We start from the raw sequence: 17,705 nt of genomic DNA, 5'->3' as shown, positions 1-17,705 counted from the left end.
TCACCCTTTTTAGCTTTTCCTCATGTCAGAATCCTGCTGCATTCCTCTGTGAGATTTCTGCTGTATCAGTCAGTCCCTGTGCTGCTTGAAACTGATTATATTTTTAAAAAACCTAACAAAAATCAAATTTAATAATGCTATAATGTGTTGTGGTTACATATCGAGTATAATGGGCTTCTCTGGTGTGACTGCATCATTATGATTCCATTATTTCAATCTGCTCTTGTCACAGCTCTCAACACGGTGCAGTACAACTATTCATTTGTTTGTGACAGGTTTTTTCAATTATTGTGAGACTGTCTAAATGAGCTGTGGGCAATGCCTTTCGTCATTTAAACAGAGGCTGCTGAGCCTGTTGATATATGGACTAATAGCAAAATAGACTGGAAACTTTTTGTTTCTTTTTAATAATTATTTCACCTTGTTATGGTGGAGACTCCTGGAATCTGCTGGGTGGTGCAATTTATCCGCCTCTCCTCATTTTATACAGTGTCTACACTTAAAAATCAGGGCATTATAATTAATTGTCTCCTCTTTGACACCAGAGATAAGAAGACACTGACCTTGGATGTCGACTAAAGCAGACATTGAGTTGTTCTGCATAGGTGTTAGTTGTTTGGTGGGATCTGCACATAATGTCAGGCATCATCCTGCCTCTGCCATTACACCTCAATGCACATTTCCCACGTCCTATTTGTGCTGCTTTAAAGGGAAAAGAGCAAGTGTAGGCTTTCCAGCCGACAAAGTTGGCATACGTGACTCCCCTCTAACTCCCCACATGGGAATCTGAACCCCTCATTCATAACCCAGAGCTGCACGCCTCCTCCTCCGTGTTCTACCTGGCAACAGTCCCTCTGCTGGGATCTCACGGCTTCCAGCGTCTGCTGCTCTTTTTTTCTTTAACCTTCATTTATCCAGGTTACGTTTCCTGAGCTGTGTGGACAGCACAGCTACGCATTATCACACCTGGGAACCACCAGGTATAAGGAGAGTCTTTTTTCAGCCAGAAGCATTTGGTGGCCCAGTGCTTTACTCAAGGACACTGTAAGAATATGTAATGGCAGAGATGAGGAGGCTGATCACGGCAGTCAATGTTACCTCACTGGTGAACAATATAAGGAAAATAACCGTCCACATTTACAAAGGATTTGATTTTATATATTGAAAAGGTGTAGGCTTAAGCACAAGCCTCATTCATTTTGGTTATGTGAAATGATAGCAATCTTAGCTTTTTTGGTCTGCCCACTAGGGATGGGGTGATATTAAACTTTGTGTGTCCTTATAAAAGCACTTGCAGTAACTTGGATGTGGTGAATATCCATCATCAGGATAACCAGGAATGGTGAAAATCACCCGTATTTCACGTTAGAAATGCCAGCACACAGTCGTACTGATTTACGTTAAAGTGCCAAAATGAGGGGGGCTGCATCTTTCCAGTCATTCCTGTATGTAATAATGTATCATTTTCTTATTTATGTCAGTCAGAAGTTACAAAGACTGTAAAATGTTTTTCTGTCTAAATGCATGATGTTGTCATTTGTCAAACATCTTCTGACGGCAACTTGTTCAACATGTCCGTGCCTCCTCTTCTCTTTTTATGTTCTTTTCCCCTGGTGCTGCATCATGGTGCTGAGGGTGCAGAAATAAGAGCACACACACACACACGCACAATCCAGAAACTGCTTATGACCTAACTTTGTTAAGTGTGCAGGTACATTCAAGACGGGCAGTGACTGGAAGTAATGAAGTTGTTGCCCTGGGCAGTTTATTGATTTAACTGTTCACACTGTAGAACTACCTGCAGGTTTTTACTTTGCCAACACTGCAGCACTGAACACGGAAAGGCAGAGAGAGCAGTGATGATAGTGTGCACAGGAGCTCACTGTTCATACTGATAAAAAAACAACACAATTTTTGACACTGAGATTCTCTTCCAGGGACTGAATTTTGATTTGCGTGTTTGCTAAAACATGCAAATCTCCAACTCAGCTGGAGAAAAACCCTAATGTGAACACATTTTGATAGAGTTGGATTTGGACCACCTGCAGAATACAAGGAACACGTTTTGTCTTTTTTTCCCCTTTGCTTGCGTCACAGAAATCATTGTTTTTACATTCTTGCTAGAAGAATAAATCCCACTTTGTTTGGGCCAATGTTTCCTTTCTTAGTAATAATCAATCAAATGTCAGATTCCTGGTGACAGGACATCTGTCACCTCAACTGAGCCCAATAGGACCCAGTTCTGTTTGACCGGCCAACTGTTTCTGTTTCTTGCAGTAATTTGACATTTAGATGACCAAACAAAATGTGATTGACAAAAATCTCATTCTTATAGAGAAAATTTCATATCCAGATGATCCATATCCTTATTATTTTTACGCAAATATGTAGAATGGAGCCCTTAGTTTAAGCTGCTGTCTTTCTTTATCCTCTTAAATTTGTGTCATCGACAAAAGCATTTTACGTTGAGAGGCAGAATGATTAATTAGTTGGGCTGATGTTTGCCATTTTTAGTAATCTACAGTGGCTGATTTTTATTAATTGACTGTTCTTTTTTTTTTCTCAGAAACTTGATAAATATTAAGTCAACTAATCTTAATTTTTTTACATGTTTCAAGGATTAATTATTTACTTTATACATTATTTTATTGACAATTGCTGTATATACATGCACTGATATACAATGTAGAGACAAACAATTCATGTTCATTAACTGGTTACTGATTTTAAGCATTTTTTGTAATATTTGCACAGTTGTATTATAGCAGATCAAGGAAAAAATTTGAGGATACCAAACAAATCCAGCATTAACATGACGCATGTTTTGTGTCTAAACCAGACCCAAGTTTATGCAGTCAATGCAAGCGAAATTGTTACCAAAGTTAGAGTTTGTCTTCCCTGTCCAGTTGGGTATTGACACTCAAGGAAGGTGTGTCGTTCAAATATGGAAAACTTTTGTCAGACGGATTTGTGACAGACGGTACAGATTCTAGAAATCCTCTCAGTATTTTCATAATTGATTAATCCGTCAATTATTTTCTTGATAAACAGAGTACATGTTTGGCTCCGAAAATGTCAGAAAATGTTGAAAAAATGTAGATCACTGTTTCTTGATCCTGGAAAATGATGATGTTCTCAAATGTCTTAATTTGCCATCAAACCAAAATTATTCAGTTTTAATGATTTCTGTTAAATGGAGCAAAGAAACCAGAAAATATTCACATTTAAGAAGCTGAAAAATCCTAAAGTTTGTTTTGATTATCAAAAGAAAAACACCCAAAGTGATGATCAAAATAGTTGACGATTATTTAGTAATCAGATAATTTGTTGCAGCCCATACGTTGAGAGAAGATACCTTAATTCCTTCACCATATATTTTTAAATTATTGGCACCCAGTATGTGTCTACAGTGTTGTGTACTGAAGCATCAAAGCTCAGCTCATCTCCTTTTTACTTCCCTCTGACTTCTTACTGTTCTTTGTCTTCAAATCTGCTCTTGCACTCAAGTCTGTCATGTCTCATAAATGTCAAACCAATTTTTTTTTTTTTGCCATCTGTGCAAAAATGAATTTCACCATTTGTGTGTGACAGTTAAATAACTCTAACTCTAACTCCTCTGCCTTTACGCTACACTTTTACTGACTTACATGATGTGTTTTTTATTTTATTTTTTGCCTCAAGCTTGATGCTTTTTTATGTGCCGTTAATGGGTGAAAACACTCACTACTGAATCCAAGTCGTCCCCTGAGACTTGCCCCGGATTCTCTATTAAGGTTTTTTCATAGGAGTGTGTATTGATCCATCACTACATGACATTTCATTATATCGGAGCGAATGTAACGTTAACAAGACAGCAGGGAACAGTGGAGTGGACAGGAAATCAGAGCTGCCATCAAATGCGGCTGTGTTCACGACACAGGAACGAGATGTTCACTTAATTAAGATACACTTTGATTGATAAAAACAACAGGTGCATGACCAAAGAGATGAGAGCAGAAGTGAAACTTATCAATTGTAGAAGTTTATATTAGAATCTCATCGTGCACACTTGTCAATTGTCATGTTTAAAAACAGTTTCTATTAACTATTTTGATAATCAATTTGAGTGTTTAAAAGTATTTTCCGTTTTTTAATATAATGTGTGTATACTGTATATCTATATAAATATGTATATATAAGAAATTTACATTTTCTGACATTTTCTGGACCATAAAGCCAATTATCTTATCTGGAAGATAATCAAAAGATTGATTAATTAGCTGCAGTCCTATTTTGAATATTGTCTGGTTCGATCTTTTCCAATTTTAAGATTTCTTACTTTCCTGTTTTTGCTCTTCATCAGTGTGAAGGGAATATCTTGATGATTGTTTAAGTATGTCACCTATGGCTTTGTAAAATAGTAAATTATTTGCTTTTTAATAAATGAGTAGTCAGTAAGTGAGTAATGTAAAACAATAAACAACCGTGTCTTCAGATCAGGTACAGTAGCCTAGTAGCATAAATGCAGACCTTTAACCATTCTCGCTGTTGTAAATCAATCAATGGTGACTGTGGCTTTTCATTTTTGACACCCACTGCCACCTGTGGCCTGACAGGTGCCCATTATACATGTTTTTTTTCAAACTGTGAAAATCACATTAAAATCACCTAAATTCAATGTCCAATTTCTGCGGTTTGGGTAAATGATCAGTGTCAAGGTGAACTTTCTCAAATTGTCTGCAATATTTTCTCATCTCTTTTCTTATTTCTTTGTCACCTCTTCCTCGCTCTCTCTCTCTCTGGCTGCAGAGCATTGAATGAGCTACTGATGAGCCCAGTAATTGACCCGGGCTGGAGTAGTGACAGTGTGACAGAGCAAGCTCTCAAATTGGCGTAAATAGTAACTTTCTTGTTTTTTTACTGTATAATGTTGAAATATTCATAATCAGACCTGCAAAACAAGTATAAAAGCCATCGTCATTGAAGTAATTTAAGCAAAAAAGTCTCAAGTCTAAATTGGCACATGCACAGTTTCCTTATTTCATGTTTGGTTTATAGTTAATCTCAGGGGACTAAGGAGAAAATATCTTACCAGGGTGATTAGTGATATAATAACCCAGTCGTAAATGACAGGCAGTAAATAATAATGTGTGTTGGGCTTCTGTAAACTACTAGTACAAGAGACTCACCACTTCCTGGTGTAGATTACCCAAGTCTCTGTAACTACTGGACGTAAAAACACTTCTCTCCCTGAGGACTATACCCTGCGCTGTTTTTTGTTAAGGGTGGTTGAGCGCTTCATCTAACACTCCCACAGGTGTTTAATTGGTTTGATCTCTTGTGACTGTGAAGGCCAAAGTACATGATTCACATTAATTCCACACGCTTAATTACTGCATGAGCTCGTCTGCCTCTCACACGGGGATGGTCATCAGAGAGATGGCAAATCTGACACCAAACCAAATGTTGTGAAGTGGCTTCACTCTCGCTGTGTATGGAGCACCTGCATATGCTTATGTTGCCGCCCCTGATCTCTACATCCATTTATCACTTATCTCTATTTACACTGTAAACAAATGACTGCTGTCCCGGCATTTGATCAAGACAAAGTGTGGATCTGTGAAAATGTTTTGTTAAGCGTCCGCTGTCGCCAGCAGCAAGACCTTTGCTACTGACCCATTAATTATTAGTCCATCATCTCATGTGGTGCAACACATTCTGCTTGTGCAGTTGACCGTCCGCTGTCCAGTTGTTGTCCAATGTGTTATTTATCATCCGAGTGCAGCATCAATAGCATTTACCTGCCTCTGTTACCGCCCAGGAAGGAAGTGGAGAGAGGCACGTAGCTTTTTGTACCGCGCTTGCCATTAAATTCAATACACAAAGATTATTTAAACCATTAGAGTTTCAACACTTTACCTCTGTGTCCCTCACTTTGTCATAAGTCCATTGATGATACAGTGCAATCATTCTCTCCGTTTATCTGAAAGATCTTTACCGATTCCCTCCTTCTGCTCCCGCCTCACCCAGTCCCGATGATTTATACATGGGCCTGGATAGTTGATCTTTATTCAGTGGGCCTCCAGGCAAGTCTGATCACACTCATAAATCCTGCCAGCCATCCCACCCTGTTTTACCCCCAGCTACACCCATTCTTGCTCTCCAAACTCAGCCCCCAAAGAGTACAGAGCTGCATTAGTTTTCTGTGTGTGGTGAGTTCGCAAGCAGCCCTCAAAGACATATGTGTTTAAATTACTGAAGTAATGGCTGTGGTGGAGATGCCCCATGGCTGTGGAGTTGGACAGATTTGGATAAATGGGATGGCAGTCTGGTAATATCAAAGCCGACTGGAAAAAGAAAGCAAACTCAGTATGTGCAAGACAAAGAGGTTTGAATGTTCCTTTTTGTATGTTTGGAAATGGCTAGTAATTCATCGTCTCAGGATAGAGCTCAGAACTGACCAGAGCTCAGAGTCCAAGTGATTGTTTGCACTAGTTCTAATATTTCTCTTGCATCCTTAGGGGCTTTTTCACCTCCTCAAAGTAAACAACGTAATCTGTTTTTTAACAATATAGAATAGAAGTAAATGATTTGTTTACAGTGATAAAGAAGTAGAATTTAACCCCTTTTTATGAGACTCCAATAATTTGACATTGTTTTGTGTTAATGATAATATTAAGAACTGTATAAAAATGTGTAATACCTTCCTGTCCTCGGCCCTACTTATCAATAGATTGTTTCTGCCACAGGGGGCTGTTGTTCTCTCCCTCCTCATCACTTGAAACCACAGCACAGATTGGCCTCTATTGATCAGAAAACACCCAGTGTTCAGTCTGCTACTCTGATTGATTTTTGTGGCCAAGGCCAGATGGCGTTTCACTTCCTCCTTCATTCCTCTCAACACAGTCAAATGGGAAATGATGTTGGCTCAAAAATGTACTTGCGATAATGAGACGTTGCAGCGTATAAAGTCTTTTTTTATCATCGATACTGAATCGTTGTTAGAATTACGAATCAAGTCTGATGACAGTTTGCCGAAAAGACGGTCAAATGATTATATGACTGTATTGTTAACATGTTAGTTGGACTGAAATTCTACTAAATTAAATTTCTCCAAGGCAGAATAACAGATAATGCAATTCAGACTCAAGCTGACTGAAGCTGCGTGCTCTGCTCATATGCCACAGTTCCCACCCCAACTAATACCCGCAACTAATAAAAACACCAGCTACAAAACCATGGTGAAAGTCAGGCTAGCACATTTATTGAAATGATAACCAATTTTATGATCTATCGGCTTAAAGAATTGGACATTTTTAAGTTTATGGATGGTAGGAAGACTCGGAAAGGCACTCGGCATACTAACAAGTAGCCGTGTGCTAATCCACACAAGCTGAACGGGGGTGTTTTGGCCACTAGTGTGACAGAGGCTGACACACACTTAGTTTAATGAATTGATTCCCCACAAGTGCCTTTGTATTAGTCACAAGGACAGAGGTCCAGAGACTTATTTGAGCTAGGTTTGTAGCTTGACTCGTCTGCCTGGAAATGTGCTGAATGACTGACATGTTGGGCTGATTGTTAGCTTGTGATTTGTTTTTTTGCACATGTCTTTATTGGAGTAAGCATAATAACTCCTAATCCTTTTTGTCCAATGCCATCAAGCAATCAAGGCCTTTGTGTTGCCAGGCCTCAAAACTTGTGTCTACAAATAAAAACTACTTACTACGTTCAACACTGATAATTAACATTTAAATGACTGAGACCGAATATAACAAATCTTCAAGTGTTTCTTTCAAGACATTACATATCTGTGTCTTCATTCATACTCATTATTGGCCCCAAACTTTCAGTGCAAGAGTCAGGGAAACAAAGATATGCAATAATGCATTTGTACATGCACTTAGAGGGTTGTGTTGTGTTGTTCTTGCAGGGTAACTCCTCAGTTAATTGTGTTAATTGTGTTAATGTTTTTTTTCCAGGGGGTGACGTACTGTGGGGAAAGCTCAGCCAGCAGTCTGACCATGGCTAACGTCCCCTGGCACCAGGAGGTGGTCGCCTTCGTCCAGCAGCTCGCAGACATGTTGCCTCAGTATGAGATCGCCTGTGAGCATGAGCACTCAAACTGTTTGCTCATCGCACACACAAAGGTAAGAGCTCTGCAGCATTTACCGTCAGACATAATGATGACAAATGCTGGTTTGATGGTTCCAGCACATGCACACTTCACAAAAGACTAGTGTCCAGTACATTTATGTCTACATTCAACATAGTGGAGTATTTCTTAAAAACCTGTTTATTAAATTACAAAAACTTTTTGTTTGTTTCCCAAAAGTGAAACAAAGGCACAAATCTGCCCTGTGTGGATAATAAAATGTGCATCTAATGAGCATTTTGATGCTTTCCTCTTTGTAATGGTGATTAAAAGAAAAGCATTTTTCCTTACTTTCTTTCATTCTGTAGACAAAATGAGTAATTATAAGATTTATTATTTATATTATTATTTGTAGTGAAAATAATCATTAAGGTTGGTTTATTTATTCAAGAAATTGAAAAGAAAATTAGCTGTTAATGACCGTAGAGGGAGTCACATTTTCAGGACTAATGTTAATGGTCACATTATTCCTCAGCATCTATTTGATCAACGAATGAATTCAAAATATCAGTTTCACAGTGTAATGTAGTGTACACACACACACACACGGTCATTAGAGAGTGGATACTGCATTAGGACGCCTTCACACATAATAATGAGTAGTGTACCTGATGATCCACTCTGCATCTACACAAACAATACCGCTCATTTACTCACTGCAGGCAACTTGACTTTTTTATAGTTTGTTTGATTTTGTCTTGTTGTATTATTTACAAATCACTTCTCATGTCATCAGAGTGGTTTACGCTGGCAGAGGCTCACTGCCCCCTGAAGCCTCAGTCAGTGGTAGGTTGTGCTAAAGCAATTAGCAAATGAATTAACCAAATTGATTAACTGCCGTCTTGGCTGTCATTGACAGAATAGAGGACACACATGTGTGCACAAATGTTGGGCTTCAAGAGGTACCAGTATTAATCTAACCACCCAAACTAATCCCTCTTAGAGTTTTTATAGAGGAGGTTCAGGAAGTTATTATTCAGTCACCTCACATTTTTAGAGTGGACTGTATCCGCAGAGACCAAGGTTGATTTAGGAGATTAAACAGATAGCAGCTGGAGGACGGTGCAAAAAACTTCCGTTTTCTGAGATAAATGGAGAAGGGACCACAATGGTTTGGTGGGATGAGCCAAGGTTCAGAATTTATCGTGTGTAGTGTATGATTCACCTTTTTTTTACAAGGTTAACTGTATGACACATCTGCAAATCTTCTCTTCTTTTGACATTATATATCTCCAGACAAACTTATTTCACACTGCTGATCATTTATTAGACATGTTTTCTGCTACACAGTGAAATGGTTGTTACAGTTGCAAGTCAAAGCCAATGTGTGGTTATTGTGGTATTTTTACTCACGCTGTTGCAGGAAGCCTGCAAATCAGTGTCTTCGTCTCCAGAGAGGAGAGAGTTGGGAAAAATGCCTGTACATAAGTTTCCATTGACCTGTTTTTGAACATTGAGACAAAAACTTAACCTACAAAATCTGGTGTTTGTGTACAACTACAGTAAATGTAAATAACTGCCAGATACTGAAAATGATTGGGGAAAAATGGACACAAACACTTACTCACCAGACATTTTCTTGCCCTTTCATGGTTAAAAAAAGGGTTAAAGCAAAAAAGATCCAGATGGACATTTCGAGACTTAGGTGTTAAAGGGTTAAGGTGAAAATGTATACATCTATTTGTAGCCATGGATTTTAACTCGCGGCATGATTTGAGGCCATGACCATGTTTGACTGAATACCTGCAAAATCAATGACACTCCACGCATTGGCATCATGAGCGTGATGGCATGAGCTTGTATGACTGGTTATACAGGGTTCCCTGTAAAATGCAGTTCTGGTTTATATAGATTAAACTGACACACGGGCACTTGTATTAACTCGGTTTCACACAATCTCTACAGACACTGTCTCCTGAGGGGGAAAAAAAGTCTTACAAAGCCACTTGTTTACATAATCCCTGTGTATTCCTTTTCTGGACATGCTAATATTTCATCAAATTGATTTCCACTCCCACCCCATTCTCTTCATCATCATCCGGATCATCATTCTCGCACCTCCACAAATATAAATGTAGCCATTTGTGTGACTGCTGTAGACACCGTAGACCAATTTATTTGCACCTTCTCGCCCACAACTGTCAGTGTTTCTTAATATACATTCACACGCACACATACACGTTCTACTTCCTGTGCTCAGTAACACAGATTGCAGTATCAGCACTTGATGCTCTGAGGCAGGATCTATCTGCCTCATAACTAACCATGAGAAGAATAAACAACACTGGGCACTCACTTAGTCATTCACACACTCATTTTTGCTTGAAAAGCTTTGTTTTTCAGGTGCTTGGAGAAAAAAAAAAGAGAAGTGTGAAGTTTAAAGCATACCGTGCCAGCATTTGTTCTCTCTATAGTCAAAAGAAAATTGATGTACACTTATCAAAACAGGAATGCATCTGCATACTGACTCATTTGGAGGAAGTGAAGTGAATTATAATTAGCAAAGTTGAATAAAACTCAGTAAGTAGCTGTCTCAGAGATGAGAAGTGCTCGCCATCAGAGGCCGATCAGAGCGTGCAGTGCAGAGTGGGAGCTTAATTCAGTTTGTCTAACAGTGTGTTCATTCCTCTGAGTGTCTGATGCAAAGATTTGACCAAAGATGACCATGAGAAGCTGAAGACTGTTGTGTATGTGAAATCAAAAGTGCCAGAAAAAATATCTGAATGGGGCCGCATGTCGGTTCAATGGCTATTATTGTTGCCTCACAGCAACAAGGTCAGGGTTCGCATCCTGGTTGGACCAAGGACCTTTCTGTGTTGAGTTTGCATGACTCGAGAGAACCGTCAATCTGTAGATGAGACTCTGATGAACATTCAACTTGTTTGTTGTTGTTGTTGTTGTTGTTGTTGTTGTTGTTGTTTATCTACCGCTGGCTTTTTAATGTAATGAAACAAAACCACAGAAGTTTTTTTATTCAAGTCCGTAAACATCTCTATTGTATTCAGGCACCGTTATGAGTTCATGCATTAGGATGAAACAGAAACGTTGTTGTGTCACTGTTACAATGCAGATATATACAAAGACATCAAACTGAGCTGAAAAAGTGAAAACAAAATGAAATCTCTTCCCTTCCAGATTAGTGCCTCCCTTTGTAAATATTAACAGATGCGTGTGCCAGCGTGCTGCTGTCTTTGGGCGGTCATCAATAATCCAGCAGAGTTTGGCAACAGAAAGCATTTTTAGGTTCCTGTGATGTTTTTCTGTTCCGCGTCTTAAGCATCATCATTTTGGGGCTGCGCAGATTTAGCAGGAAGACGAGTCAGAGTGTAAAGTCCTCCAGCCTTTAATGTTAACTTGCACAGCAGCAACGGCATGTTTGAAACACATCACAGGAAAAGCACATCAGCCGTGTGTGCATGGATTCTTCACACGCCTCAGATCTTAGTTCCAGATTGATGATATCACTGTTTGATGTAACCCTCTAAAGTTATCAGCGTTTGTGCGTGTGCGTGCGTGCGTGCGTGCGTGTGTGTGTGTGTGTGTGTGGCGATAGATCCTCCCTGCACTGCCACATCATCATTAGCTTCTTTTCAATCTCGGCAATCCTTGCATGGATTGTCAACTCCCTCTCTGTCCCTGCGTCTTTACTTCTAATCCCTCTCTACCACGTTTTTCTCTCTTTCATCTCTCCCCTTTCTTCTCTTCATCCCTAACCACACTTGCTCTTTTTTTCATGCCTTCAGAGTTACGCAATTAAGACGCAAACCTCTCTGATCTTTCTGAAAAACATGTTTACTGTATTGTAACTAACAATAAATATTTCTTTTGTGACTCATCTACTTGACAAAGTGTGCAGTACTGACCACATTTTCTGTCAGAACAGAACAGATAAAGTAACAGATGAGCCTGATCTAAGATGTGCTGAGTTTGTTTTACCCTGGACCTGGAACACAGTTGCCATGATTGTTTTACCTGACGATAACACACCTAAACTAGTACACCATAGAATGGAATGCACCATGTCAAGTAGACTAACCCATTCAGTGCGATGGCACACGACGTGAACATTAATATGGTTTCTAAAGTTTGTCGCCCGTGGCAGCAGAGCAGAGTTGTGCCCTTCAACAAATTGACCTCCTAACTAATCAGTGAAGGCCAGAGTCGAGGAGGGGGAGGACTGGGGGTGGCAGCTCATGGCTGTCAATCAATGTGTGCTCTCTACTCTTGCTCTGAAGCATTATTAAGTATTAGCTGCTGTTACAGGCTAATCTCCTGATTCTGACTGTACGCAGGAGAGAATATACAGTACATTGTTCTACTTTGGTTGAATTTGTTATATTTTGTTTAACTTTAGTTTCCTTTTTAAACAACTTTTTTGTTTTCTAAGTGGCAAGTATTGCAGCCTCAGTCACCTCTAATTCACGATTACAAGTAGATGAACATCCGTCTGTTTTGTTTGTTTTGGAATCCCGTTCTGTAAAAATAAATGTTTGATATTAATATTTACAGAGACCGATATATCCGTCTTTTTTAAATTACTGAGCAGTTAGTTTTTTTTTGACTGTTTGGGTTTCATATTTTTCTTTTTCTGATATGCAAACCAGTCATTTGCACCTGTATCGGGTCAATACCGAGCAGTCAGCACTGGGAAGGTAATGACTGCACACACAGATGTGCATCGCTGAATTCAAAAGAATAAACATCGTTAATAGAATAAACACCGTTAATAGAAACTTCTCCATTTTGGACTTTTATCCCATAATGAGAGCATGAGATGTGTGTGTGTGTGTGTGTGTGTGTGTGTGTGTGTGTGTGTGTGTGTGTGTGTGTGTGTGTGTGTGTGTGTGTGTGTGTGTGTGTGTGTGTGTGTGTGTGTGTGTGTGTGTGTGTGTGTGTGTGTGTGTGTGTGTGTGTGTGTGTGTGTGTGTGTGTGTGTGTGTGTGTGTGTGTGTGTGTGTGTGTGTGTGTGTGTGTGTGTGTGTGTGAAAGCAGTGCACAGCTCATTGGCATTTGCTCTCAACATGAAAGCCCCTCCTGTGGTTTCGGGGAAGAGTCTGTCCTCGGCTTCCTCAGTGATCCTCGGCAAAGTCACCATCAGTACAGACAACAGCACAGCTTCACTTTGTTGCCTGGAGACTGAGATGTTTGTGGAGGTGATGGCTGAACACATATCACCCCTTCTCATTACCAGAAACATTAACTCCCAAAACACCCCCTTACTTGGGATTCATTAGCAATGCAATGGGTAGCTTTTCTCTAATGGCTGAGGCAGCTCATGTTTTAACGCATTATGCCATTGCTGCCGCCGCCGCAGCAGCAAAGTCTTCAACTGGGTAAATAAATGTTGGTCCTTTTCCTTCATGAGTACTTTCTTTCTGTCATTTGTGTAAGCAATACTTGCTCTTTCCTCCTCTCATGTGAAATACAGTTGTTTGGTATAAGGATGACGATTTTAAAAGCATCAGTACACACTAGGTGGTCGGGCCGTGAATCTGTAAGAGCTTTGTTAAATGCTGGACACTGAGAGCTAAAAGCACAATATTCATCCCCAGTGAAAAGTGTGTGCCTTCTCGTATCCGGTCACATCTGATCAAGAAGCTGGGTCCAAGGTCATTTAAGGATCAAACTTTTTACTGCAGCCGTGTTGAACTCCAGAGAAAAGGTTGCCTCGCTCGCTGCTTTGCTTCGTTCTTATTACGTTTGCAGACAACACGGTGTGTGTGTGTGATGGGAAAGTAAAGCTCAGGACCTTCACCTCCTGCACTGCTTTGGAAAACAAGGAAGATTAGAGGAGGACAATGATGTTGGAGGCTTTTCCATCACTGTTGAGCACAAATACGCTGCTCTTTCTCTCTCTCTCTGGTCATTCACATCTCCCTCACACTTTTCAGCTCCTGGCTCTCCTTCTGTCCATTTACCTCCCCATTTTTTTTTCTTTTTTGCTATGATGGATGGTGATTTGTGTGAAGGAGTAAGAAGCAGTGATTGATTAAAAAGACAATATGAAGAGAAGGGAGGAGGTGAAGTTGGTTAACCCACAACTGTTTAAGAAAAAGAAGTGGAAAGGAAATGCAAGTGACAGATGTGGATCGAGACGCTCTGTAACCACATCTGTAAATTTGAAATATTTTTCTTACAGTTGGATAAACATTAATGCACAAGAAGGCAGGCTAGATTTGTACAAGTGTATGATTTAGAGCTTTTATACACTTGTACAAATATACTAATACTAATTTAAACTCAGTTAAATGTTGTTGCACCCCCTAAACCAGAGCTGCACCAAATCTTTATGGATTCTTCCTCAACCAAAACCCCATCCCTCCATAAAGTTTCATGAAAATCTGTTGCATAGTTTTTATAAACAAACAAGAGATGGACTCAGTGGAAAACCCATTATTACTAAATGATCCAATCAAATTTCATGTTGTTACTTCATATTTCATTTTTCTTGGTTTCTATGATGATGATGAGTTCTAAGTTTTTAATTTTATTTTACAATCTCTTCTTCCGCGTGCTTCTTTCAGTTCAAGGTGGATGGTGAGTGGTGGACGTGGATCGACTACGAGCGTTTCCAGGAGTTGGTCCAGGCCCACGAGGAGAGCGGGGGACAGCGGAGCTTCTCGGCCTTGGACTACATAGCCAAGACTCCCAGCTGGGCTATGTTCGGAGCCAGCGAGCAGGGTTTCGACCCCGCCGAAACGCGCTTCCTACGACGCAACAAAACCAAAGACATCTCAGGGTGCTGAGAGAGAGGGAGAGGTAGGATTAACCAGAGCAAGGACTAATGTGGGGGAAAACCATTAGGGAAAAATGAGATTCAATATTTTTTATTCACGTTTACTAGGACTTTTTTTTTTACACTGTAACTCTTTGTCCCTCTTTTCATTTCTCTTCAGTAAGGATCTTTAATTTCCGCGGCTCCGTTCTTTATTCTGCAAAGATCAAACAGAAACTGTCCCAATCAATTGCCTCACACTTTCTTTCTAGACATTCCCCTTTGTATTGACTCTAAGAGCCTTTTTGTTTTGTTTGTTTCATATATGCCCATAGATCTTTGATATCCTACCGCCCTGCCTTCTTTGTGGACGAGGTCCTTATTATAAATGTCTCCGGCTCTGATCTTTATACTCGTACACTGTTACAGTTGCACGTGGCTGTGGCTTCACCAGTGCTGAGGTTTTCTTGTAGTCGTGCTGAGCAGCTCAGGACATGATCAGCATGTCCTCTCCTCGTGTTGTCAGTGGGAGTCGCACTTCTTTTCCCACACACCTTTTACTCTTCCACCCACTCATTAGGACAGAGGCTGCAGCTCCACTGGGAGCATCTCTTCACAGCATCAGATTCTTGCTGCTCTAAGTACAACTGTTGCTCTGTTGCACATGCAAACCATTATTTTTAGCTTTGCTTGGTTTCAGTGCTCCAAGCCAGGATTAAAGAAATGATCACCCCTCGTGCTGCCAGGTTTTCTGTAGCTAAATGAAAAGTGGGAGACGTTTCACACGTTTACACATCAAAAATCTATTTATTTGACTTGTGTTTGACCTTTGGTGAAGTAGAGATGGATGAAAAAGCTCACAAGGTCTAATCCACTGCATCTATTTTTTTAGTCTTGTAGTTCAAAACATAAAATAGACACAACCCAGCAGAGCAATCTAAGCTGTGAATGCCCAAATGCTTTCAAGAACACCCACACTTTTCCTTTCCGATCCACGTTCAGACGCCGTCCACGGATAAAATGTGAGCAACTTCACTTAACGAACCGCGACATCGGCCTAAACCTCCTGTCCAGCCTGTCGGAATAAAAGCCTTTACTGATGTTTTAGTGAATCAGGTTTGAAAATCAATCAATTTCTTGTATTTGAATGTAAACCCAGGTTTTATTTAGATGTGATTTGTCAGGTGTCTGATGTTGCAGTGCCTCTCTAATAGAGAACGAGGATGCATCACTGTAATAAATACGTTTGGAATAAAATGCTTCGTCTTTCCTGAAATTCACTTCACACACGCCCACACAAACACAGACTTGTATAGAATGCATTCCCGATCCCCTTACCTTAACCGTAACTATGACAACTAAATGCCAAATCATGATCCTTAACTCAAGCATAAACCTCATTATAACCCTCACCCCCCAAAATGTCCTCACAAAAATAGGTTTGAATCAAAATTTGTCCTCACAGCCTAATATAGACATGAACACAAATGAACATTTCTTAATGTAGTTTTGGCATTTGTCTTTGTCTTACTGGAGACAAAAGTGGGGGAGTTGACATTTGAAGACATGGTAATTGTGGTCAAAGCTTTCTGGCTGCTCTTAGCGGTGAGCAGCAGCAGCAGCAGCAGCAGCAGCAGCAGCACTCTAACTCTCACTGAACCGGGCTGAGAGAGCAGAGGTAAAGTTCAAAAGAAACAATGTTAAAGTAGCTTCTTTATCGATGCACCGCGACCAAATACTGATATTTGAAATAACAAGAAGACTGCACTGTAAAAACACGATACTCTCGGGGATGAGGCTAATGTGAATAGAAGTTAACCGGGAACTGAAGAGGTTGGTAGTGAGTTAATGGCAGACAGCATTGAAGAGCTGTGACTCCATCACATCCAGCATTTTTACCTTTTTAGGGGGCACTTTGTCATCTTCACATATAACAGATCTTAAACTGTGATGTATGGTTAAGATATAATCGTCTTGAGATGTATTGATTATCACAGAATTAATGTGTCGTGATGTTATTGCTACCGTGTCACGCTGTGAGTCGCGACCATGTAGAGACATGATATGACCTTAATGTAGTTTTACCACACCGTCAATCTCCACTAATCCTCAGTGGATACGTGTCCTGTGAATGTTTTTCACACAGTGAGAAATTTATAACATAAAAGCCTAAAGTCTCCAAATGTATTGAACACTTTATTTAGTTTGGGGGTAAGTAAAAGTCTCTAGAGCGATTAGCAATTAGTTTCTGTTCCATAAACAAACGGACATTTACTCCTTAATGGAGGGATTGATGGAAGATTGTGCTGCACAGAAGGGCAACTATTTTATTTTTACGTTTCAACCAATAAAACACTTCACTCCCGGTCTATAAAATTAAACCACGAGTAATAACGACTCCATAGCTTTAATTCTTGATTTTATTGTAGCAAATCAGAGGCAAAAATCATAAAGTACTTGCATCCTCTGTACAAACTGAAGTTTAAACCTCAGATGGTTGACGCTGCCTCACAGTCTCTGATTATAATTATTATTGTACTTTCCAGAGATGGATGTTACATTATTTTTGCTGTCAGAGAATTATGCATTTTACATCAGTAAAGATGTTCAGCTGAAATATTTCGTTCCTCAGCAAGAAAACTGCTTTGATTATACGTTAAACGGGACAGGGAAGGTGATCATTCATTGCCAAAAAACAAATGAACAAGTGTCTCAACGATAAAGGTAATTCACACCCAGGAAAAGCATTTCCAGCTATACATGAAAGACGAGAAAAAGCTGCCTGGAGACGGTGACAGAATCCTGGGAGCTGATGTTCGATGGCTCCAGGGCCTCTGGGGAAACTGGGTGACAGGT

General features: G+C 39.9%; 1 protein-coding gene across 1 annotated transcript in view; it reads left to right on the top strand.

Annotated features, from left to right (window-relative positions):
- Positions 1-16,113, top strand: part of tyw1 (tRNA-yW synthesizing protein 1 homolog (S. cerevisiae)) — a 50,948-nt gene extending 34,835 nt beyond the window's left edge. Inside the window, exons 15-16 of the mRNA XM_058633456.1 lie at positions 7,962-8,129; positions 14,659-16,113. Of these exons, the coding sequence (XP_058489439.1) occupies positions 7,962-8,129; positions 14,659-14,880 (390 nt within the window). The 3' untranslated portion in view covers positions 14,881-16,113. The remainder of the gene's footprint in view (positions 1-7,961; positions 8,130-14,658) is intronic.
- Positions 16,114-17,705: the final 1,592 nt, after the last annotated feature.

This window comes from Solea solea, chromosome 7 (assembly GCF_958295425.1).
Source record: "Solea solea chromosome 7, fSolSol10.1, whole genome shotgun sequence".
Lineage (NCBI taxonomy): Eukaryota > Metazoa > Chordata > Actinopteri > Pleuronectiformes > Soleidae > Solea > Solea solea.
The sequence above is the reverse complement of the archived record's forward strand: the minus strand, read 5'-3'. Positions and strand labels throughout refer to the sequence as shown.